General features: G+C 33.0%; 2 protein-coding genes across 11 annotated transcripts in view; one reads left to right on the plus strand and one right to left on the minus strand.

The window, feature by feature from the left end:
- Positions 1-3,906, plus strand: part of LOC120771814 (myocyte-specific enhancer factor 2) — a 147,887-nt gene extending 143,981 nt beyond the window's left edge. For 5 of the 10 annotated variants that reach the window (XM_040100024.1, XM_040100022.1, XM_040100031.1 and 2 more), the window contains 2 exons: positions 191-262; positions 3,690-3,906. In XM_040100024.1, coding sequence (XP_039955958.1) covers positions 191-262; positions 3,690-3,886 — 269 coding nt within the window. In that variant the 3' untranslated portion in view covers positions 3,887-3,906. The remainder of the gene's footprint in view (positions 1-190; positions 263-3,689) is intronic. The other 5 variants (XM_040100032.1, XM_040100027.1, XM_040100028.1 and 2 more) reach the window with 3 other exon arrangements.
- Positions 3,907-18,512: 14,606 nt separating this feature from the next.
- On the minus strand, positions 18,513-25,262 carry LOC120771781 (electron transfer flavoprotein-ubiquinone oxidoreductase, mitochondrial). The gene is made up of 7 exons (XM_040099974.1): positions 24,831-25,262; positions 20,828-20,941; positions 20,652-20,764; positions 20,006-20,577; positions 19,580-19,941; positions 19,419-19,506; positions 18,513-19,348 (listed from the first exon to the last, which is right to left on the minus strand). Exons 1-7 carry the CDS (start codon positions 24,856-24,858, stop codon positions 18,811-18,813), a joined length of 1,815 nt encoding a protein of 604 aa, XP_039955908.1. The 5' UTR covers positions 24,859-25,262; the 3' UTR covers positions 18,513-18,810.

The raw sequence follows: 25,262 nt of genomic DNA on the forward strand, positions 1-25,262 counted from the left end.
TCCACATACCTTACACACTCCATTAAGTATACACCCCCTACCCCCTTTAACTAAAATTTATTGCAATTTTTTGTTACTATTTCATTTGTTATATTTTTCTCTTTCTCTTTACATTATGCGGTTGTACAAAATATTACCAAAAAAACAAAACTCGTATTAATATATTATAAATATTAATAATCAATCGCAGTGCTAGATAAATATGAAGGATATCAATACCGCTCGCAGCTGGGTGCGAATTCTAGAGTATGGAATTTTGCCGGTAATAAGGCCAACAAAATAGTAACTGTATAATACAGCGAATATACTCATACAAATCATCAATTACATACTTACATATCTCCTTACATGCATATTTACATTCACACCTGCATATTCGTACATATTTCTCACACAATTCATATACTTTGTGCACCATTTTTAATAAAGGCATCATCGAACAATATCGAAAAACCAAAAACAAAAATAATTACCCTCACTCTTGTTCTACTCTTTATTTGCCACTGCACACTTGTGGCTCACTATCTGTCAGGTGTTTTGTTCATATGTTTAGTTAGTTTATTGTTTATGTTTCTCTTACACTTTCCTCAAGTCTGGTAGCACCTTTTCGCATTGTCTGGTTCACTCACTGGTCGTACATTTGTAAATAATTCAATTGGTACCCACTTATATAGTTATTCAAGCAAACCTGTATTATACACATACACACACATATATACTGTATATATGATTAGTTTCTTGTGTGTCTTAGAATGCCATAATTGCTAATGTAACTATGTCTAATTTCCTGAATTGAGCAACTAAAATCAGTAAATTTTTAAGCGTTTCATAGAGGTGTCTTTCACTGTCTATTACATATGTACATACATACATACATATATACATACTTACATACACATGCATGAACAAAAACCAATTCTTATTAGTGTCTATAATTATTAATCTTACCGCATGTCTGCTTACATATATTATATATATAATTAACTATACTAGTTTCACTAAATTATTTAAAAAAAAAAATATTAATAGCTAATATTATTTTCAATTTCTTTAAGTAAAATTTCTGTTTTACCGTTAGGTTGTATTACTACTATTATTTTGATGTTTGACTCACGACATGACATGTATTTTCAATTCTATACACATTTTAATACTTTCAAAAATTTTTATTTTCAAAAATTTCAATTCTCAAAAAATTCTACTACTTTCAAAAATTCAAAATTCCGAAACCTTCAACTTGAAAAAAACTTTATCAATGTAAAAAGGGATCAAAAAGTTGCTACAGAGTTCAATGTACATATATCTCAAAGATTAAAAAATTTCGAAAACAAAAATATTTTATTTTGTACTTCTTAACGATCTACATATGTATTTAAATAATCGTTGACTTCAAAATCTCATTTCGAAAAGTTTTGAAAAATCGTGATTATTGAAACTTTCGACAAATATGTATGTATTTCAGTATTTACAATTGTACGTTTAAAAAATGATTTAAAAAAAATTCAAAATATTTAATTTTGAAAAATTCCCAGAAACAGGAATTATTGGAAAATTGTACAAAAAAATGTATTTAAGTATTTAAAGTATAATTCAAAAAAGTATTTAAAAAAAAAATCCATTTCAAAATATTTGATTTTGAAATATTAATCCTTTGTCTTTGTTTTATGCTATGTATATGAGAATACATATGTACATGCATACATATGTCCTCAGTCCAATATTTCATATATACTTATGTCAAAAAAGTTGTATTTCAAAATATATTACGTCAAAATTTAATTTTTAAAAATTTAAAAGGTTAGGAATTGAAAAATATTTCCAGCGATTTCATAACCCATAAAGTACAGTAGACTTACTCTACCACATCTGGCTTTTCTTGCTACTGCATTTAAAGCTCTGTGAAAGAATAAACAACAACAATAATACGGACATCATCGAATTCTTTGGAATTTCGCATTTTAACAAAGCTTGACGAAAAAAATAATAGTCAGAAAAAGTTTTTCAAAGTCCAAGAAAAAAATTTCAAAATTTATAAAAAAAAACTATTTTTCAAAGCTCAAAGCTCTTTCACCTTTAACTTAAAAAGCATTTTCTATACATATTATAAAATCATAAAACAAAATAGTTTCTAATAAAGCTTAAAAGGCTCCGAAAAAGCTCTATTCTGCTTTCGAAATTAACTTTGAAAGTACTCTTTATATTCGGAAATAAAACGTATACGCTAAATTTTAGCAGTGAACCAAAAGCTCTCTCCCAGCGCACAAAAAAAAATCTTCAAAACACTTTCGAAATGCGAGAAACAAGTTGAGAGTGAATTCTGCTCATATTTTACTTTGGACAGGGTATATTAACGAAGTTTGTAATACCCAGAAGGAAAGTCTTCGGAGACTGTAAAATATAAAAATATCCATAAATGTGTCGGTTTAGCCATCTCCGTCCGTCTGTCGCTGTGAAATTTTCCACACGCCCTTTTCTCCCCATGACGCTACTGATTTGTTGGAATTGGTTAGATCGGTTCACTATTAGCATTATAGCTGCCATACAAACTGGAAGGTCGAAATCAAGTACTTGTATGGAAAACTTTTTCATTTGAGAAGATATCTTCAAGGAATTTTGCACAGCTTACAGCCTAAGGCAATGTTACAATCTGCGAAGAAATTGATCAGATCGGATCATTATAGCATATAGCTGCCATACAAACTGAACGATCGAACTGAAGACCTTATATGGAAAACAATTTTATTTGACGAGATATTTTCATGAAATTCAGCATAGATTATTGTAAATTTCCGAAAAAAATCGCGCCGATCGTTACTATATTATATAGCGGCCATGCAAACGGCACGATAAAAATTAAGTTCTTGTTTGATATCTTTTGTGGTTGTGGTAGAGGATTTAACGTTTTTTCTTGTTCTCGTATTATTTGAAATTAATTCGAATTTTTTCGAAAATAAAATTTAACAATTTATATTTTTATCATCAAATTTCACTCTCCAAGTAAAATCAAATTTATTAAATGTGTTTTAATTTTTTTTTTTTGTAATTTTTTCTATAATTCAACTCAGAAAACTAATCCAATTTATTGCAACACACTTTACCTGTTTGGGTCACTGCTTTAATATACATACATACATCTATTTGTCTTATATTTATCTGCATAATTTTACCGCAAACTATCCTAAGTTTTTCGGGTATACGTTTTCTTTTCGCTTCCTTGGTGTTAGTGTTAAATTTCTAAAAGCAAACATTAAACAACAATAACAATTCATTGCATGAAAACGCAGACTAACATACACAAACATAATGCATTTATATGTAAACATAAATTAAAAGTGTTCTTGGAATGACAATGAAAAGCATGCAAAGGCAAAAAAGCAGCAGTGAACAGCCGCGCATGCGCATTGCAGTTGAGTGCGCCGCATAGCCAGCAAACAGCATGAAACACTAACAACTAACCAGCCAGCTGGAGAACCAACTGTCGGCTAACGAAAGCAGCCAACAACAAAGTCTAAGCCGCGAAGGCTTTGCAACGCATGCGCGCGCATACATGCATATAGAAAAAGAAATAGCAAAGTAGTGCAACTCATATATCACTCAGCTCAGCTCACCTCACCTCACCTAGCAAACAGCCCGCCTTGCCGCGCCACACACTTCATCTCATTGTACAGCCCAAACTAATGCAATAACAGACTTTATAATTTTCAATACAGGTTCGGTTACGCCCACCAATGTGCCATCGCCCGACTTGCGGTTGACGGCCAATCAGCAGGCGCAACAGCAGCATCAACAGGCGCAACAGCAACAACAACAGCAGCAGCTGAATGACTACGACGGACCGAATCAGGCGCACAAGCGGCCGCGCATCTCCGGCGGTTGGCCGCAATAGCCGGCCCGAGAAGTGGCAGCGCACAGCAGCAGCAGCAGCAGCAACCACAATAACAACCATAACAATAACAACAACAACAGCAACAGCAACAACAATAGTAGCAGCAATAGCGCCGCAACAACAAACATCTTGAGAAATTATCAGCAGCAACAGCAACAACAACAACACCAGTCACAACACAACGGCACGAGCAACCATTGCGCTGTTGGCGGCGGAGCCGGCGGCGTGCAACAAATGCTGCCACCAGCCGCCAACTCACCCTACCTGCGCAACACGAGCAACAGCAGCGCCAACAGCAATAGCAATCACAGCAACAGCAACAGTCCAGCGCTGCAGAAGCCCACCTGCAGCGGAATGCGCAACGCGTACAACAATAACAACAATGGTGTTGGTGGCGCTGTCAGTCCACATCCAGCGACACGTCACGGCAAATATGCCAGTTACTTGCAACAACAACAGCAACAACGTGCACTTTTGCAGCAGCAGCAACAACTACAACAACAGCAACAGCAGCAGCAACAACAAGAAAACTACTTGAATGCCGTTAATTGCAGCCTCTATGGTGCCAGCAGCGCTGGCGGCGCTCATGCCACACAGCCAACGCAGCATACTTATAGTCAGGTGACTGCCGGTGCGGCAATGAGCGCCGGCGCGGCATCAACAAGCCACTTGCAACATCACGCGCTTCCGCATACAAACCTGAGCATAAGCGGCATGAGTCACGCACACAGTGCGGGCAATGCAATCATCTCGAAATGAGTGAGCCAGCACTGCTGAGCTGCTGGAGCGGAGCCCGCGAACGGGAGCGGAGAGTGGAAGAACTGCGCGCTGGCTGCAAAGAGTTCTTCTTCTGCGCTGCAATTGCATGCACTTACTATTCCGTAAGCAACACATGTACAACAACAACAAGCTTACCGTTGAAATTAACAAAAACATCACAGCAAAAACAACAACAGCAACAATTCTCATTAAAAAAAAAAAACAAAAAAAGTATGAAAAATATGAAGCAAAGCAAAATAGAAACAAAACACATCACACTCCCAGTTTAAGTTTAAGTTCATGTATGTATGTGTGCCCACAGGCTGTTTAGAAGCGCGAGGGGTCGTTGGGCGAGCGCAGTCGTGTGCGGCAGCGGGAAACTAGTGGATTAGGAATTCATTAAAGTGTCATATCGTAAATGTAAGTCAATGTTGCTCCTAAAATGAGTTTAAAAAACAAAACAAACAACAATAACAACAACAAATAAATTAAATGAAAATTTTTAAAAGCAAAAGAAAAACAAAATGGGTGCAGTGGAATAAACTTAATTTAAATTAAAACTAATTTTACTTAGTTTAGCATAATTAATTATACATATAAATGTTTGAAAATGTTAGTTAAGTTATTTTAGTCTAAAAACAATTGCATTAAGTCACTACATAACAATAATAACTGGCTAAGCAAGTTAACAGCTGCTTACACCTAATCTACATACAAACATATAAACGAGTATATAAATATATTTAGTTGAAGAAAAAGTCAGAGTTTGTTTGCGCAAGTAAAAGTCATTTAAATTATAACAGAACTTACAGAATAGCTGTTTATCAGCCTAAAAGTATGCAACACTTTAGTATAGTGCATTGCAAGCAACTAGCAAATGTATAGCATGCATGCCAGCGCACATATTTTCGAACACCTGAAATATGTAGGAATTCCCAGATTAGCAGCGTTGCAGCCGAAAAGTATGCAGCACTTAATATTTTCTAATTTCTTACCAGCTTTATTTTTACGAAGTTGTCCAAATTTTTGTAGGTAAATATTTTTGGCATATAAAAATTTTGTTAATTAGCAAATTTGTTATATTTTTAACAAAACTGGTTAAAAAGAAGATTTAAAATTTCTTATATTAAAAAATACTTTTTCGAGAACTTTTTTTAGAGTAACAGTTTTTAAACTAATTAGAAAAAATAAAATTTAATAATAATTTTATAACTTGACATAAAAATTATTCCAAATAATTTTTTTAATTTAAAAATATTTTTCAAGGACTTCTTTTATAGCAGGGAATTGAAATATGTGTAGTCTATCTTCGAGTCCTAAAATTTTTGAACATACTTTATTATTGAGATATGTATTTCGATTCAACTAGTAAATTTTTTATTTTTGTAACAAATCTTTTCCAATAATATTTCAAATTTCTCAATTAAAAAAATATGTTTCAACAAACTTTTTTGATTTTTTTTTTTTTAATTTATATAAATAAAATAGAGGTAAATTATTGAAACGTTTTTATATTTTTTTAATAAGTAAATTTCTTGTTTTTTTTTACAAAAAAAAAACTTTTGTAATTAAAAAAAAATTTCAATAATATTTCATAAAACTTTATTTAAATTTTTTTGTTTAATTTTAAGAAATAAATTTTTCTAAAATCACAAAATTTATTATTTGTTTTTCTAATAAAATATGTTCAATTCTTGATTTATAAAAAATTATTAACATGTTTTTGAATAACTGTTTAGGTTAAAATTTGAAAATTCAGATTTCCAACCGTTAAAATGTGGAATTTAAAGTAGTATAAAAATTCTTATTAAAAAAAAAATATTTTAAATTTCTTAATTTGAAAAAAATGTTTTGAAGATTTTTTTGTTTAAATTAAAAAAAAAATTGTTTGAATTTTAAGAAATAAATTATTTTTTAAATTTTAATTTGTTTTTCTATTAAAACTTGTTCCAAATAGATTTCTGAATATACAAAAATAATATCAACACCATTTTTTTTATAACTGTTTAACTCAAAATTGTTTTTTTTTTTGAAAATTAAGATTTATTACCTAGTGGCTTTAAAAAAATATAAATAAAAAATTTAATTAATGAAAATAATTAAATTAATTATTCAATTAAATTTATCATTGAACTAACTTTCATTCTTCTTCTTAATTAAGGACTTTCGTTACAAAAATTAAAAATTTTAGGTTAAAAAAATGTTTTTTTAATTAAAAAACATTATTTTAATTTTGTTTAAAAAAATATTAATTTGAAAACTAAATTTAATATAAAAACTTAATTTTTAATACAAAAGAAAATGTTTTTAATTTAAAGCAAACTAGTTTTTGATAAATACAAATTAATTTAATTAAATTTCACTTTTCTAAATTTTAATTTATTAAAAATTAATTTATTAGCTCAAAATTTTTAATTTTTGTAATTTTTAATTTAAAATATTAAAATTTAATTTTATTTTTTTTAATTTAATGCTTTTTTAAGAAAATTAGAATTAATTTTAAAATTAAAATTTATCATTAAAAATATTATATCTAAACTTGAATTACATTTTTAATTGAAAATTATTACTGGTTTTTCAAAAAAGAAAAATTAAATAAAGAAAAATTAAATAAATCTGGTTTTTCAAAAAAGAAAAATTAAATAAATAATAATTTTTATTCCAAAAAAAATTTGTAATACATAATTGCTCGAAAAAATTTGTATCAAAAAAGACTCGCTGACGCACTTTTTATATTGAAGTTATGCTTTTGAAAAATATTTTTTTTAACAAAAATATATATATTTGTTTTTTTTTATATTTTATATTTTTTTATAAAAATTATAATTTATTAGCGCAAAATAGTTTTTTACCCAAATTTTTTAAAATCAACTTAACTTAAGTGTTGCATACTTTTGCGCGCGCATGGTAATGCCACCAATAATTGAACTGCCTGCCCAAAACTGGTGGTCAAAGCATACATATAAAAGGAAGAATCCCAACAATTAAATAAAAATAAATTAAATTTAAAACAGAAAAACCAACAGCAACAAATTGTTAAATTTTAAACAAACTAAAAACCACTAGTTTTAAGCCCCACTGTTAGTGTTTTACTTACATTACAAGAAAGATATAAGATAAAGTATAGATAAAAAACTGGCTTTTGGCACATTGCATATAAAACTTGTTGTTACAAATATACAAACATATAAATAGATAAAAACAGTGTGACAGTTAAATGATAAACATACATATACATATGAATATTAGTATGACAGTGTGTTGCAAGCAAATGTTAAGTTTTAATATTTTAATTTAAGTTTTATAAAAACTACAAAGAAAACAAACAAAAACAAATGCGAAAAGTGAAAAAAAGAAAAACTACAATAAATTTTGTAAAACGTAATGATTAAATTAAATTACTAAGTAAAGTATAAAAATCCAAATACGTAATTGCATGCAAGTCAATCACAATATTTTTAATTAAAAACCAACAAACACACACACACATACACATGCATAGAAATTTCATTTATACATATTAATGAAATTATAAAAAAACAAAAATTTTCTATTTTTTTCATAAAATATTTTGCGCAATTGTAATAGATTTCTAATATACATACATATATAGTTTAAGCCATAATTTCAATTAAATTTATTTTAATTCATATTGTTTCTGTTTATTATTTGGTTTTATGGGAAAAACACATTGTGTAAGCTGCTGTATGTTGATATTTTGGGGTAAAAATGCAGTAAGTGGTTTTGAAATGAAAGCTCGAAATTTCAAACATGTTTTGGGTTTTCTTTCGCATTATTTTATTATTAGACTACGGAGCTTTCACGTCGAAAATGGTGGTTTTGCAATGAAAGCTCGAAACTTTAAAGCATTTCACATATGGCAAGAAAAATTATTTTTAAATATTGAAAAACATATTTAGTGTAAGCTTTCGCAAAATTAGGTAATGTAGCTTTCACGTCAAAAGTAGTGAAAACATGTTTTTATAATATAAAGCTTTGAAGGCTTCATTTTTTAAATTTTCTATAATACTATTGGAATTAGCATGAAAAGCTTTTCATTAAATCTACTGCAGCTGGCATGGAAACTGTCATTTATTGATATTTTGGAGTAAAAAGGCAGTAAAAGGTTTTGAAAGAAGGCTAAAAGCTTTAAACTCGTTTTATGTTTTTCGCAGCATTTCACATTTTGCAAGAAAAATTTTTTTAAATATCAAAAAAATGTTTTGGTTGAGCTTTCAGATTATTAGGCCATGAAGCTTTGAAGTCATAAAATGTGAAAGCTTTTCAAAATGGCATCGATTTTTTTCCGTTTAAAAAAGTATTATTTTTTTAATAAAAGGCCTATGAAAGTTCCATTTTTTTTAATTATTACTATGCTATTTGAATTCATATAAAACGATTTTCATAAAATCGACTACAACTGTGGTGGAAATTGCTATATATCTTGATATTTTGGGATAAAAAACCATAGTGACCATTGAATGAAGCTTTAAACACGTTTAGTTTTTCGCACAATTTACCATTTACAAAGGAAAAAGGTTTTTAAATATTGAAAACATATTTTGGGTGAGCTTTGAAAATATAGACCATGAAGTTTTCACGTAAAAACTAGTGAAAGCTTTTTAAATTAGTGAAAGCTTCGATTTCTTTCGGTTCAAAAAAAATATATTTTTTATAGTGAAAAGTCTATGAAAACTCAATTTTTAAAACTTACTAATATACTATTAAAAAATATTTTTTAATATTTAAAAAAAAATTGCTTTCGGTAAATTTTCACACTATTAGGCCATGAAGCTTTCACGTCAAAAATAGCGAAAACTTTTTAAAATAGTGAAAGCTTCGATTTCTTTTTGTTCAAAAAATATTTTCTATAACAGGAAACCTCTGAAAGCTCCATTTTCAAAACATTCTATTTAAGTTAGCATAAAAAACTTTTCATTAAATTTTCTGCTACTGACGATTCCAGCATTTTGTGCTTTCCTCAATTTTAAATGAGTGTTTTTACATATATTACAATGAATTAAAACTAAAATACAAATTATTATGCAAGTAATGCCAGTGCATTGTAATTTAGTAGTGCAAAAATATGTAATATAGCTTTCACTTGAAATATAATGAAAGCTTTTATCGAAGTCCTTGTATCCCAAATAAAGTTAGCCACTTTTTATATAATAACACTATGTATGAGTGTGCACAAAGTAAAAGATCATTGGGCAAATCTGAAAAATGGAAGCTCACTATTATCAGTTTTTTCATAAAGTATTCTTAGTACTTTCGACACTTTTCGGTGAAACTTAAGCTTAATTATGCATGTTTCATACTTTTATTTTTAATTTGTGGGCCATTCCATCAATTGGCGACATGGTTTTGTATCCTATTCCGATCAAACAAAAAAATGACTATTTATTTTATTTTTTAAAGACCTGAAAATTGAGTGTAAAAAACTTTGAAGTTATACAATTTTATGTAAAAAAATCTCAGCTTTCTGATAAAAATATTTTCAAAATCCAAAAAAAATTTCAAAATCCCAAACAAACATTTTTTTCCAAAAAAAACAGTTGTATGTGCTTTTCCACCAACTTTTTTTCAAAATTGACTTTTTCTTTCGATTCCTCGTTCAATTTTACATAAGGGGGTATTCTGGTCTAGAAGCATGAATTTCAGGTAATTTTTAAAGTGTCGTAAAAAAAAGCAATTAATATTTTTAGTATTTATTATTTATTGGTTATTTGTTAATTTTAGAAGAGTACAGAAAATAATTAAAAACTAAAAAAAGTAAAAAATTTCAAAAATTTTGAGCTGACGAAGTGGGGGGTCTCTAAAAATTTCTACGTGACCATACCCATGATTTCAACCCTCCTAGTTATCTGAAACCCCAAAAAAAAGATTATTAACCTAGAATAATGTCGCAATGGCCGGAACTACGGAAAAGTGGGAAAATTTTTTTTTTCACAAAATGGCGATTGCCTGAAAAAAATAGTATTTTTGGATCACTTTTTCTGACTATTTCAAATTTTTTAAGAATAATAAAAATAAAAAATTGGGGGATGGCGCTAGTTCCAACCATAGACAAGCCTATAAAGAAGACTCTATAAAAATTTCAAGTAAATCGGTCCAGTACAACCTGAGAAATCGTGGGTATCGTTCCGAAAAAGTCAGTTTTGAGAAAAACACGTTTAAAGTTTCGCGTAAAGTCTTTTGTTCGATTGGTTCCGGCCGAACCCGTTTGGATGCCGGGTCAGAAAAATGCCTATATCTCAGAAAATAATTTGAATTTTGAAAAATCCTCTTGTACACATATTCTTGAATAGTTAAACTTTGAAAATACAAAACAAAAAGTATCGATTTTTTTTTAATTTCTAGACCAGAATACCCTCATAAGAATTAATGTTCAAAAATATGGGACTCTGACCCCATGAACAGCAAAAAAATGCAAAGTTGTCGCTATACGGCGCAGGCTATTAACTCCTAAAGCAACTTATACTTGTCAGGGAAGAAAAAACCATTTGGTGCAAAACCGGTTTTTTGGAAAAAATTTTTTTTTTGATTTTGAAATTTATATATATATACCACCATAATCTATGTCAAATTCAGCGAAGATATCATGGCAAATGAAAAAGTTTTCCATACAAGGACTTAATTTTGAACGATCAGTTTCTATGACAGCTATACTGATCGTTCAAAATTAAGTCCTTATATGGAAAACTTTTTCATTTGCCACGATATCTTCGCGGAATTGGATATAGATTATGATGGTATATATTTATAAATTTCAAAATCAAAAAAAAAAAAAATTTTCCAAAAAACCAGTTTTGCATACATCCCCTACGAACTCCGCAGGAAGCGGTAGCATATAGCTGCCATACAAACTGACCCTGAGCAATCAATAGAGCTCTTGTATGGAAACTTTTTCTGTGAAGGGTATTAATGCTTCGGTAAAACCGAAATTCAATTTTTTCTTGTTTTTGTTTTTTTTCTTTTATTTTATCTTAGTGTCTTTTCCGTTGCACTGACTTGCATGCAACATTTAGTTGTTAAGCTCACCGACTTGCGGGCCACGCCTGCATACGTACAAATATATAGTACCATATGGACATTATACATACACATAAAAAATATCCATTGGTGAAAGTTTGGTACATTGTAAGTGAAGTTTGTTGTTGTAAATGTCAATTTGCCCCCATGGAGAAACCTAACCTAGGATCCGGTTATGTCGTTATGTTAATAAAAACAAAAATAAATTTGACAAACAAAAGGAAATATAATATTTATGTATTAGCAAACATATGGCTTGCAGTGATTGGTGAAAAATTAAAATTACGCCATAGACGAAAAAAAAAAATAGAGTTTACTTAATTAAATTAATAAAATTGATACACGAGGGTTTCGCACATTTTATAAATGCATAAAGAAGACATTTTACAGCAAGTAGTTAAAGTTGAAAATATACATATATTCAAGGTATATAATATACATTTTTAAAATGTAGTCATTGCACACACACACACTTACACGCACACATACATACACATATATAAGTAAGCAAAAGGAGAAAAAAATCTTTGAAATATTTCATAGTCAAAGAAAATTGTATTTATGCCGCATGTACATACTATGTACTTGTGTATATAAGGTGCATGCGTGCTTATAGCTAAGTCATTTAACGGGAAGTAGTTAGTAAAATTTTTTGACAAATTACAAATTTATGTATAAAATTGTGCTGCACGTGGTATATAAACACACTAATTTACAAACACATAAACACAAATATATACACATATGCTAGTATATATGTATATAATATAAGCATACTAACTATGTGTACGTATAAGTATGTTTGTATGTCTGTTGAAAATCACCATTGTATTGGTGCATCACCCCCGTTCCCTTGAATAATGAGAATTATTGTGCTCATTCAGTGTTATTGTTGCTATTCTAGCACCCAGTATGTATGTATGTGAGTTATATAGACGAGTACACAATATATATGTTTATATGTAGTAAGTGTTATTGTTGTTGTTTGTTTGAGAAAACATATCCGCATAATTTACAAAGTCTCATAATTTACATATTTACCTCTATATTTGCATATGTATTTATATACATACCTACATATTACAAGTATGTTTGTTTGTAAATATACCTACATACATATGTGTGTATATAAGTAAATATGTATGTAAGACTTTGTAAATTAGCTAAACATCGATGTTTTTTATATGATTTGCGAAAGAAAGTTTCCAATTTCCTTTCTTTTTATATCACCGTTATAATTTCACACGGTTACTCAATGTGGGTTAGTCGGCCAGGGTTGTTTTGAAACAAACAAACTTTCCAATGACGCGAATTCTGCGACAACTGATGTTGTTGTAGCTGCAGAATTCTGCCGAGTTGACAGTCCGTGACCGAATATAAAATCCGGCTTCGGGAGCTTTGAGCTCAGTACGCCAGTTTGTTATCCATTCTTATGCCTAGTTCGTAGAGGTTTTTTGTCGTATAGTTAGTTTTTTAATAAACACCTCCAGCAGTATGTGTTTCCTAGTAGGATCAGCTAAGTTGTTTCCGCGGATAGGCTAAGTCCGTGTGAGTCCAACCATGACTCTGCTCGCAGCCTAACTTATGCTAGTTCACATCTGGCTATGCCGGTTTTATGTGCGGTTGTGATGTCAGCGCTTTAGTGTACATAACCAACGAGGTAGAAGTAGTCTGGTATTTCGACGTTGTAGCTGGCATTACATAGATCTCGTCCAAGTATTGATCCCTGTGCTGCTCCAAAGGTGATTTTATTTCTTTGAGCATTAAGTAGTCTGGCGTTTCGATTCGACTTTCTAGTGCATCGCCCATATTGGCGTACTCCGACTATTGGCCTTGAGAAGTTGTTCTTTTAGGGAGCTTCCTCCAAGCGAGGGTATAAGGTATGAGTATACTCAAAGATACTCCGTTGAGTTTCTACCCCGGTCATGAACACTTCCTTCAAAGTGAAAGGTGCACGGGAAGTATATTGCGCATACTCCGGCCGATCTCTTCCCAATCGCTTTCGCCTATGACCGCAAGGCGTTTTTCTGAATCTAGCTTGGAAGCATCCCATTTACGAGTTCCCCTTGTTTAAAGATCTTGTTGATGTTTTATCTCGGCCTTCGAGGTAGGATGTACATAAATTGTTGATTGCTGCATTTGTAGTCTTCTTGTACTTTCCGCTCACGTAGCTGGTTTGCGTATCCATCAGACACCAACGCTTACGCCGTTGTAGCGGAGTTTACACGGGTACTGCGTCGAATACTGGAGTGCTTTCATCCATTCGGACGACATGACCTTGGTAGCGTAGCCACTGTCTCTTAATTCTCTAAACTTTGTCAATGTCGTCGTATATCTCGTACAGCTCATCGTTTCATGGACTGCGGTAATCGCCGTCGTCAATGCGCAAAGGACTATAAATCTTCCCAGAACCTTTCCCTTGAAAACCCGTAACGTCGACTCATCAGATGCTGTCATCGCTCATGTCTCTGCACTATATAGTAGGACGGGCTGAGTGACTTATAGAGTTTTGTTTGGTTCGAGAGAGGACTTTACTTCCAATTGCTTACTCAGTCCGAAGTAGCACCTGTTGGCAAGAGTTATTCTGCTTTGGATTTCGAGACTGACACTGTTATTGCTGTTAATACTGGTTCCATGATAGACGAAATTATCTATGACTTAGAAGTTATGCCTGTCAACAGTGACGTGGAAGCCAACTCGCGAGTGCGACGACTGTTTGTTTGATGACAGGAGATATTTCGTCTAGCCCTCGTTCACTACCAGACCCCTTTGCTTTGCTTCCTTGTCCAACCTGGAGAAAACAGAACTAACAGCGCGGTTGTTGAGGCCACTGATATCAATATCATCGACGTACGCCAGCAGCTGTACACTCTTATAGAAGATTGAACTTGCTCGATTCACATCTGCAGCTCTAATTATTTTCTCCAGCAGTAGATTGAAGAAATTGCACGATAAGGAGCGGCCTTGTTTGAAACCTCGTTTCGTATCGAACGGCTCGAAGAGGTCCTTCCAGATCCTGACGAAGCTTTTGTTAAACAAATAATCGAAAGGCTTTGAAAATGGACTTGACAATTTCAGTTTTCAAAAAAAATTGAAATCAAAAAGTTTCTGAAAATGGACCTAATAATTACAGTTTAAAAAAAAAATTAAAATAAAAAAGGGAATAAACTATTTCTAAAAGCAAACCTGCTCGTTACTCCCCATTGAGCATACCAAAATATTCTTTAAAATGAATTTTCAACTTAAAATTTATTTTTTCACTCCTTTATTTTCAAAACTCCACTTTGTAGTTGCCTTACGAACAGTGCCTCGTTTTTACAAAATAAAAAGTTGAAAAAAAAAATAAATATATATGTACCTAAAGCAGTGAATGTATTGAAATAAATTAATTAAATAAACACAAAGCGAAACTAAGAAACCTTTAAAGCAAAACAATGCGAAACCAAAAGTAAAAGCAAACAAAAAGATGTGACAAAATAAGAAAAAAAAACTAAATGGAACTCTTTAAGCATACAAATGTTTGCAAATATGTACAGTTATGTCTACACAAATATGAAAACTGAAATTTTGAAAATAATTGCAAATATTTGAATATATACAAAACAGGGCATCCAGGCGACGTTGAAAATGAAATGTGAAAAGGAATTTATTGCAGGTGACAACTGTGCTACTTATTAGACAAAAACAAACACAAAATCCTAATACAAATAATAATAACAATAATAAATAGTAATAATAAGCAAACCGTGAAATAAAGGCTTTAAAACTTAAACTTACAAACAGAAGACAAAACAAGGAAATTTAGTGAGGAAATAGCGTAAATTGTTATACATACAGACATTGAAATATACATACATACATATATATGAATACGAAAAAATTAAGCATTAAATAAAATTTAAAAAGAAATGTAAATAAAAACTAAAAAATTTAAAAAATTAACAAATAATTAAACAAAAAATGAAGCAAAAAATTAATAATAATTAAAAATTTAATTACAAAAAAGTAATAATAATTAAAAATTAGTTACAAAAAATTAATAATAATTAAAAAATTAATTACAAAAGAGTAATAATAATTAATACAGCCGCCTCCTTAAATGTTCAACTGTTGATAATATCTTAAGAAAGAACTTTGTAAGAAAAAAAAAATATACATACATACACACATACATATATAGTATATATTTAAAAGCACCGACAGCATATGCATATAAATACATACTTATGTATATATGAAGACTTTGCTGAAGTTATTACTGTTTATAGTTTGCAAAAATGGCATGTGGCATGCTACACACAAACATACCTTACAGAGCAACGTCCGTTACAAATAAATTAGTAGAGAATTATGCTCAGCTGAGTTTTTAAGATAGCAACAAGACGGCTTTCATGAGAGAGCGATTTTCAACTGTGAGGTTATGTGAACCCTTAAAATGAGGGCAAATAGCTATAATGAAATTAAAGAATGGCGAAAAGTTAATAAAAAAAAACTAAATAGTAAATAATTAAAATATACCGGCACGACAGAGACATAAATGTTTTGTATTATACACCGACACTCACACACACACACTCAAAGAAAATCAAGAAAATGTCGTTGCAAATGTTGAATGTTGAATGTGCCCTACTAACTGCCCCCCTTCCTCCTGTTTGGCATAACTGTTTGTATATACACATAATTAAGTGCTGAAAATGGCGTAAAACTGTAAACGCGTGTGGAAATCTACTTTAAAGCAAACAAAAACGGAAAAATAAAACAAAATTCAATAAATAAAAAAATTATAAAAAAAAATAATTACTTGTTTTTTTTTCTGGAAAGAAAAAAACTAAAAAGCAACATGAAACATTGCTCCTACAAAAAAGTAAGTTTTTGCGCCGTTCTTTTCCGTCTACCTCGACCTTATTTACGTGGGTTTCCTTTTGAGTTTTGCCTTTTTTGAGGAATATAAACAAATATTAACCATCGAAAATCGCTTTATTCTTTTCAAAAATATTCTCCATTTGCATGTGTTTGAACCAATTGTCGAAGCACTTTTGCCACTCTGATTGGGGTGTATCCAAAACATGCATTCCGAACGCATCAATCGGCTCTTTAGTAAATATAGTAAATATTTTTTATTTTCATTTGCAATTTATTGATAGTAAATAAATTATTTATCGATATTCAAATAATTTTTTTGGATAAGATAAATCGATATTTATCGATATTAAATAAATAATTTATCGATATTAAAAAAATAATTTATCGACATTTGATTCTAGTTTTTATAATTTTATTAAATCAATCGATTTTCGGATAAGAGAAATCGATATTTGTCGATCGTACATAAATTATTTATTTGTTTCTAGTCTTTATAAAACTAATCGATAATTATCGAAAAACTTAAAAATGTACTTATCGATAATGAATATATTATTTATCGATATTTTGCTCTATCTTCTTAACACTTATTATATGTAGAGATCATCGAAATAATAATGACTAACCGAAAAACATGATTTTGTGATGATTTTGAGCATCAAAAGTGTGTCCGTATTGAAGAAATATCGAAATGTTAAAATTCTATTCTTTTAGTGAACGCACTTTCATTTGAATGATATTTCCATCATTATATCATTCTTGGTTCATCTCTTTCTAAAGTGTACTTATAATCAGGCCCAATGACAGGGTATTAGAAGGGGACTCGGGTTTGATTCCTAAGAGGCGCTCCTATTTAAAATATTGTGATTGCCGATACAAGAACGTTTTCTTGCTCTTCCAACAGGTTAATTGACTCCTGCCCTACCATAGCAAAATTTATTTTTTGGCAAATTTCTTTTTTTTTTTATTCAATATAGTTTCCTTCATAGGTGATACACTGATTATGGTGACCCTTCACTTTTCGATACCATTTTTGTAGTACGATTTATCCTTTGCTTCAAAATAGGCATCAGTTTCGGCGATCACCTCTTCATTTGATGAAAATTTATTCCCAGAGAGCAGCTTTTTGACATCTGAAGACAGCTGAGGGCCAGATATGGGGAATGCGGAGGCAATTTGAAGCCCAATTCACAGATTTTCGCCATCGTTTTAACTGACTTCTGAGCGCTTTCTTTTTCTTCAATTTCGGCCGTTTTTTGGCGATTGCGTCCTTCAAAAGGTCCACTACGTAATAGTTCTTCCTTTTTCAAGGTCAATAGAAATTATTCCATGCGCATCCCAAAATACATACACCATAGCTTTGCCAACCGACTGTTGCATTTTTTCACCCTTTAGAGGGAGTTCATCTTGTGCTTTTCACTTAGATGACTGACCATGAACACAAATCGACGCAAAAACTCGAGTTTATTATGCTTGAACAGCTCCAAACACTACTCCGAATCAGCAACTCGCCGTTGTTTTTGGTCATTAGTGAGCTCACGAGGCACCCAATTTGCACAGAGCTCTCTCATACCCAAATAATCGTATATGATATGATGTACACGTTCAGTTGATATCTTTAGAGTGCCTGATATCTACAAAATTTTCACTTTACGGTCATCCAAAATTATTTTTTTTTGACTCTTTTGATGTTTTCCTCGGTATCAACCTCTTTTTGGGCGTCTGCTGCGTTCACCGTCTCGGAGCTCATTTCACCACCTCTAAACTTAGCATACCAATCCTTGATGGTTGATTTTCTAAAATTTTGAGAAAATTTTACTTCAAAATAATATATATGTGACCTGGTCTACGAAAAGAGATACCAACGCTTCGAAAAGGCATAAATTCTAACATCTTTCTAGAAATTGTTAAAAAAAAAAATAGTATAATAAAATTATTAGCCGCATTTTTTTTCGATTTTCGTACTAGTTTTTATATAAAAATATTTTATTTATTTAATTGTATACAAAGATATTTTGCTTCTTATACATATTACAAATTCAAAATTCAGTTCTACAACTTTTCTCGGCCTATATTTACACAAAATATACGTATAAAACCCGCTAAAATCGCCGCTGTCTCAATATTAGTTACGTAATAGTTTTCGCAGGCACTGTAGATTATAAGTAGGTTCGAAATAAAAATTAAACTTAAAGTCAAATGCAACAACAGACTAAACACAACGCTGGTTACAGCACTAAAACAACGGTGGCACAACTCACGACACTTTACATGCCATTGTAGGCTGGACCGCCGCCACCCTCGGGCACCACCCAATTAATATTCTGTTTAGGATCTTTAATATCACAGGTTTTGCAGTGGATACAATTTTGTGCGTTGATCTGTAGCTTCATGTTGCCACCCTCGTCATTGGGCACATACTCATACACACCGGCTGGGCAGAAACGTTGTTCGGGACCCTCATAGATCGCAAGATTGTGATCGACTGGAATGCGATCGTCCTTCAAAGTCAAATGTGCGGGTTGATCGCCTTCATGATTAGTGCCGGTCAAGGCCACGGAGGAGAGTAGATCGAAGGAAACTTTGCCATCTGGCTTGGGATAAACAATTTGTGGGCATTGACTAGCTGGTTTGAGGGACGCGTGATCGGCCGGACCGTGTTTCAGTGTCCACGGTTCGCGACCACCCGTAAATATCGAGAAACCGCTCAAAACGAGACCACCATACATGCCGAGTGGATTGTGGAAAGAGGGGCGTACATTGCGCACATCGCGCAAATCCTTCCAGATGAAGGAATTTTGAATTCTGGACGAAATAAAAGTGTATATTTACAAATAAGGATAAAGTATATGAAAATAATAAAACTGCTACATACTTGTCGGCATAGGATTTCGGCTCAAGTCCAGCAGTTGCTTGAGATTCACTATTGATGGCCTCCACGGCGCTCTCCGCCGCCAACATACCTGAAGAGTAAAGGAATTTAGTAAGTCGAAGCACCAGAAAATAATGTAAATAAATTTGAATCCTACAACTCACCGCTTTTCATGGCATAATGTGAGCCCTTGATACGCGGCACGTTGAGAAAGCCGGCGCTGCAGCCAACTAAGCAACCCCCAGGGAAGCTCAGTTTACTGGGCAAACTCTGGAAACCGCCCTCGTTAATGGCACGCGCACCATACGCGATACGCGTTGCACCTTCGAAAACGGGACGCACCTTCGGGTGTGTCTTGAAACGCTGGAACTCTTGGAAAGGACTAATCCAGGGGTTTTTGTAATCCAAACCGACCACAAAACCCACCGCGATTGTTGGTGTGGGCTCATTCAAGTGATACAGGAAAGAACCACCGTATGTGTGGAAGTCCAGGGGCCAACCGATTGTGTGTTCCACCAAACCGGGTCTATAATAAGTAGAATAATGATACCTTAAGTGACATTCATTTATTCTTCCGCACTCGTACTTACACATGCTTCTCGGGTTGTATCTCCCATATCTCCTTCAAACCAATGCCGTACGTTTGCGGCTGACTACCCTCGTTCAAATTGAATTGTTGCATGAGCTGCTTACTCAGGTGTCCGCGACAGCCTTCAGCGAATATTGTTGTCTTCGCGTGTAGTTCCATGCCACGCGCAAATGTATCCTTCGGCGACCCATCTTTCGCAATGCCCACATCATTGGTCGCAATACCTTTGACACTGCCATCGGCATGGAAGAGAACTTCAGAGGCCGCGCAACCAGGGTAAATTTCAACACCCAACGCTTCGGCTTGTTCACCCAACCATTTTACTAGATGACCAAGCCGTACAATATAATTGCCATGATTGTCCATGGGCCAGCCTTTGAAGATGGGTAGCGGTATGCGCGCGTTAGCGGTGAGCAGTGAGAAATGATCGGTGCCGACAGGTGTGTTCAGCGGCGCGCCCAACACTTTCCAATCTGGAAAGAGTTCGTTCAACGAAATGGGGTCGATGACCGCACCCGAAAGTATGTGACCACCGACTTCCGCGGACTTCTCCACGACGCAGACGCGTAGTTCCTATATGTGAATATGTGAGCAGAATTGTGATTGAATGATTTCCTATTTGTTGGTTTGAAAAATATATCTTATACCTTTTCCTGCTCTGCGGCCAATTGTTTGGCGCGTATGGCAGCCGACATGCCCGCCGGACCACCGCCGACTATAACTATATCCACTTCATCGACATAGCGCTCCATTTCAACTTCTGTAAAGTTATTTAAGTAATGAAATAGATCTGGTTGTTTAACTTAATTGTTGCAACTCTTACCCTTCCAACGTTCATCTTTGTCGCGTGGATGTATCGTATAATGGGTGGTGATTTTGGGATATTTGGCCACATCGGAAACGCTGCGGACGAATGTTGGATGGAATAGTCTGTTGGCTGCAATAAAAGAGAAAGTGTTGAAATTTTTTTTAAGAGTTTTTCCAGTTCTCGGGTTGAAAACCATGTCTAACCTAACCTAACTGATCCCCTGTTTGTAAAATTATGCGAACCATAAACGATAATTTGATGATAAGGGAGATAAACATATATATAACGTCACACAGATAGAGCTTAACATTAAATACTTTCCAGAACTTTATTGGTAACAAAACCTCGTGTTAAGAAAAGTCAAAAATCCATCTATAACAAGGATCATATGAACAATGGACAGATTGGAATTGATGAATGAAGAGATATCTATCACTTGATGCTGGAACCTTGAAGGTCCCTTAAACCACATATGATGAGAAATAAGTTTACTTCACTTCCAAGAGCCGATCCAAGACAGCTTCTAGAGTTCTTAGTTTTCTTAATTTTATATATAGTAAATAATGTCAATATTATATCCAGCAGTTGGTAATAAAAATACTCAAAAAAAAAGTATTCGTTAGTTTTTACCAGTTTCAATCACATATAAATCGCATCAAAGATCTAATGGAAAGAAGAAAGGATCATGTTGTAATATGATTAAGATGTCGTAGCAGCAAATTTTACCCGTAAAACTGAGGATGGCTGAGGCTGAAACAACTCGGTTTTATTACCTTCGGCAAACCACCAGACATAACCGAAATGGACATTAGCCGTCTCAACAAATTTAAGTAAGGCTCAAGGCACTTTGCCGATTTTTCCAATATATATGTATGTATACATATATAAGCTATCTAAATGAAATCTGTGTTGAAATCGACCTCTTATCCTAACCTAACTCTGTATGAATAAGAGAATTATTTTCGGAGACTTCATTATGAAGCTTATTAAGCTTTTTTTTTGTACTGTGGAAGAACAAATAATAACGGCATTTTGAGTTGGTTTATTACTTGTTAGAATTTCGAGTTCCTGCCCCCTAGTGCTTACGACGGCTACGAAAAATTCATAAAGCTGAGAAATGCTGAACTATGGTACTTCCAACTGATAGGCCTTGTTAGTTAAAAGCCAACTTGGAAGAAGAAAACAAAATTGTACTGAAAATAGAAATATGTATATATTATTCTAGTGCCTGACATATTCCATTTTCTCAATGCAGCTGTCTCTTCAGCAGTAACATCACTTGCCGTATGATTTCACATTACTCTCCAATTAAATATAGTCAATTTTTTCGACAACAAAACATATAAAAATTATACTATATGTGATAAGGAATTATCTTTTGCACACTTAACGGGCAAAGCTGTCAAGCAAACATTCATTCAAGAAAATATTGGCAAATAAAGTAAACAAATTATATACTATAGTATAATGTTGAAGCTATGTACTATCTGACTTTGTTTTCATTTTCGTTGAATTCAAAATATTAAACTTTGATCTATTGGTATAAAAAACATATATTGTAGTCGAAAAAATTTCTTTCGTATTTCTAATCAAACTTCAACTTATTATTTTTATATTTATAATAATAACTAAATAAACAAATATGTACCATTTTGGTTGACCACTTTTTGCCACTTTTCCTCTGGAGACATTATTCCATCAGTGTAAATCGAAATTTCGAAATTTCCAGAACGGAAACGAGCGAACCATTATTGTGCTACATGCATTATTCCCTTTTTTATAAAAAAATTTCACAATATAACGAATTTCTTCATTATTTTTACTCATTTTTGAACAGCTGTAAGTTTTTCAACTTTCCCGAATTTAATTTGGTTAAATGAAGCTAAAAATCTCACCTTTCCAAAACAACATGGTATGACACAATGTTAATGGTAGCACTGGAGATATACGACTGATGAAATGAGCACCAAAAAGGTTGTTCTATGGGGAATGCGTGGTCAAACCACCACGCATTGCGGACGAGATACTCGAGTTGCCCCGAGAATATAGAGTGAACCTTGCGTAACTTCATTCTGGTTACTATAGCAGGTTAAACTTGTACTTATCCAGAATAGACCCTGACATAACAAACATATGTCCAGCGTGCAATAAGTCCCCGCATGATACTAACCACCTTTTTGCATGTTCTGCTATCCCTACACATCTGACAGCCTTTTCCCTATACTCCAACCCTGTCGAAACAGCACGTTTCCTGGGCATACCGTTGGATGACGTCGATTCGGAGCAGTGTTTTGAGTTGTTCAAGCGTAATAAATCCGAATTTTTGCGTCGATATGGGACAATGGATAAAACATCGCTCCATGATTATACCCTGAACAAGGTATATTAAGTTTGTCACGAAGTTTGTAACACCCAGAATTAAGCGTCGGAAATCCTATAAAGTACATATATAAATGATCAGTATGTTGAGCTGAGTCGATTTAGCCATGTCCGTCTGTCTGTCCGTCTGTCTGTCTGTCTGTCCGTCTGTCTGTATATTTACGAACTAGTCCCTCAGTTTTAAGATATCGTTTTGAAATTTTGCAAACGTCATTTTCTCTTCAAGAAGCTGCTCTTTTGTCGGAACTGCCGATATCGGACTACTATAACATATAGCTGCCATACAAACTGAACGATCGGAATCAAGTTCTTGTATGGAAAACTTTTACATTTGACAATGTATCTTCACAAAAGTTGGCACAGGTTATTTTTTAGGGCAACAATGTAATCTCCGAAAAAATTGTTAAGATCGGTTAACTATAGCATGTAACTGCCATACAAACCGAACGATCGCAATCAAGGGCTTGTATGGAAAACTTTCGCATTTGACAAGATATATTCACGAAATTTTTATATAGATTAGTTTCTAAAGCAACAATGTAATCTCCGAAGAAATTGATCAGATCGGTTAACTATAGCATATAGCTTCCATACAAACTCAACACATAGTTACTAAAAGAAATGCACCTGTGAAGGGTATATCAGCTTCGGTGCAGCCGAAGTTAACGTTCTTTCTTGTTTTACTTTGATTTTGTCCGATCGATAGTCATCGGAGTGGACTGCACATGATGAACTCGCTCCAAAGCGTGGATAAACGCTACAATCGGCCGGCAAGGTTATGGTGCATGTATGTTGAGATGCACATGGAATAATTTTTATGACTACCTTAAAAAAGAAATCAACAGCAAGTATTGCATAGCGTTATTGGATAGTTTGAAAGACGAAATCACCGAAAAACGGCCGCATTTGAAGAAAAAGAAAGTTTTGTTTCATCAAGTATCACAAGTCAGTGAAAATGATGGCAAATATTCATGAATTCGACTTCGAATTGTTTCCGCATCCACCGTATTCAACATATCTGGCCTCAGAGGCTATTTCCTATTCTCAGATCTCAAAAATATGCTCATTGGGAAGAAAATTTCATCGAATGAAAAGCAAATCGTACCACAAAAATGGTAGCGAAAAATTGGAGGGTCGCTATAATCAGTGTATCACTCTTTAAGAGAACTAATTTGAATAAAAAAACGAATATGATAGGCCGGGGACTATTCAATTGACTTACATACCTACACCTACATATATCTATTTGTTCTTGTACGTGCCCAACAGCACTGAAGTCACTTTTATTGTTGACAAAATCAAAGTTCAGATATTTCTATACATACAATATAGGTAGTATATATATAATGTATATAAATTTCAGATTTGAAAGTCAATTTTAAATGCAAAATAAAATTCCAAAAATACGCAAATTCAAAACACTTTAAAATTTGAAAAAATCAGAAAAAGGGGTGTGTATATTGCCTTTGTGAAAATCATCGATCATTGACAACCAAGATCTGCTGACTTGCCAGGCCTCTCTTTAGCTGCCAGAACACATAATTATATACATAAATATACACACCTACATATAGACGACTTCTATAGTTATGTAATGACGTTGGAATTATCTATCTGCTTCGTCTTCAATTCTTCTTACCTTTTGCCAGCTTCAGTAGAGTGGCCATGTTGACTGCTTCGATGTGTTAGATTGTTAAAAGTAGACGTAAACAAAGCAGTATATTTTGGTAATTAGATTTTGTTTGTGTTATTGGTGTAGGCACTGCGTTGTAAATAAGTCACTTGGTCAGTTGCAACAACAAACAAAGTGATAAAAGCAACACAACGAAATGACAACAATGTGTGCGGCGGTGGCGTTTGGACTTTTGGACCCGTCGCACCGAAAAGCAACTCACTACCGCACGAATACACGCTTAGATGCACCGAATTTCCGCACCAACCGTAAAACGAATATTGTGTTAAATATGCGCAGAAGAAAGTGGAAATTTTTTTACTTAAAAGAAAATTAAAATTTATGCAAAAATTCACTTAATCCTAGGCACTCCAATTTCAACATGCAATCTAAGTAGCG

This window comes from Bactrocera tryoni, chromosome 3, assembly GCF_016617805.1.
Source record: "Bactrocera tryoni isolate S06 chromosome 3, CSIRO_BtryS06_freeze2, whole genome shotgun sequence".
Classification (NCBI taxonomy): domain Eukaryota; kingdom Metazoa; phylum Arthropoda; class Insecta; order Diptera; family Tephritidae; genus Bactrocera; species Bactrocera tryoni.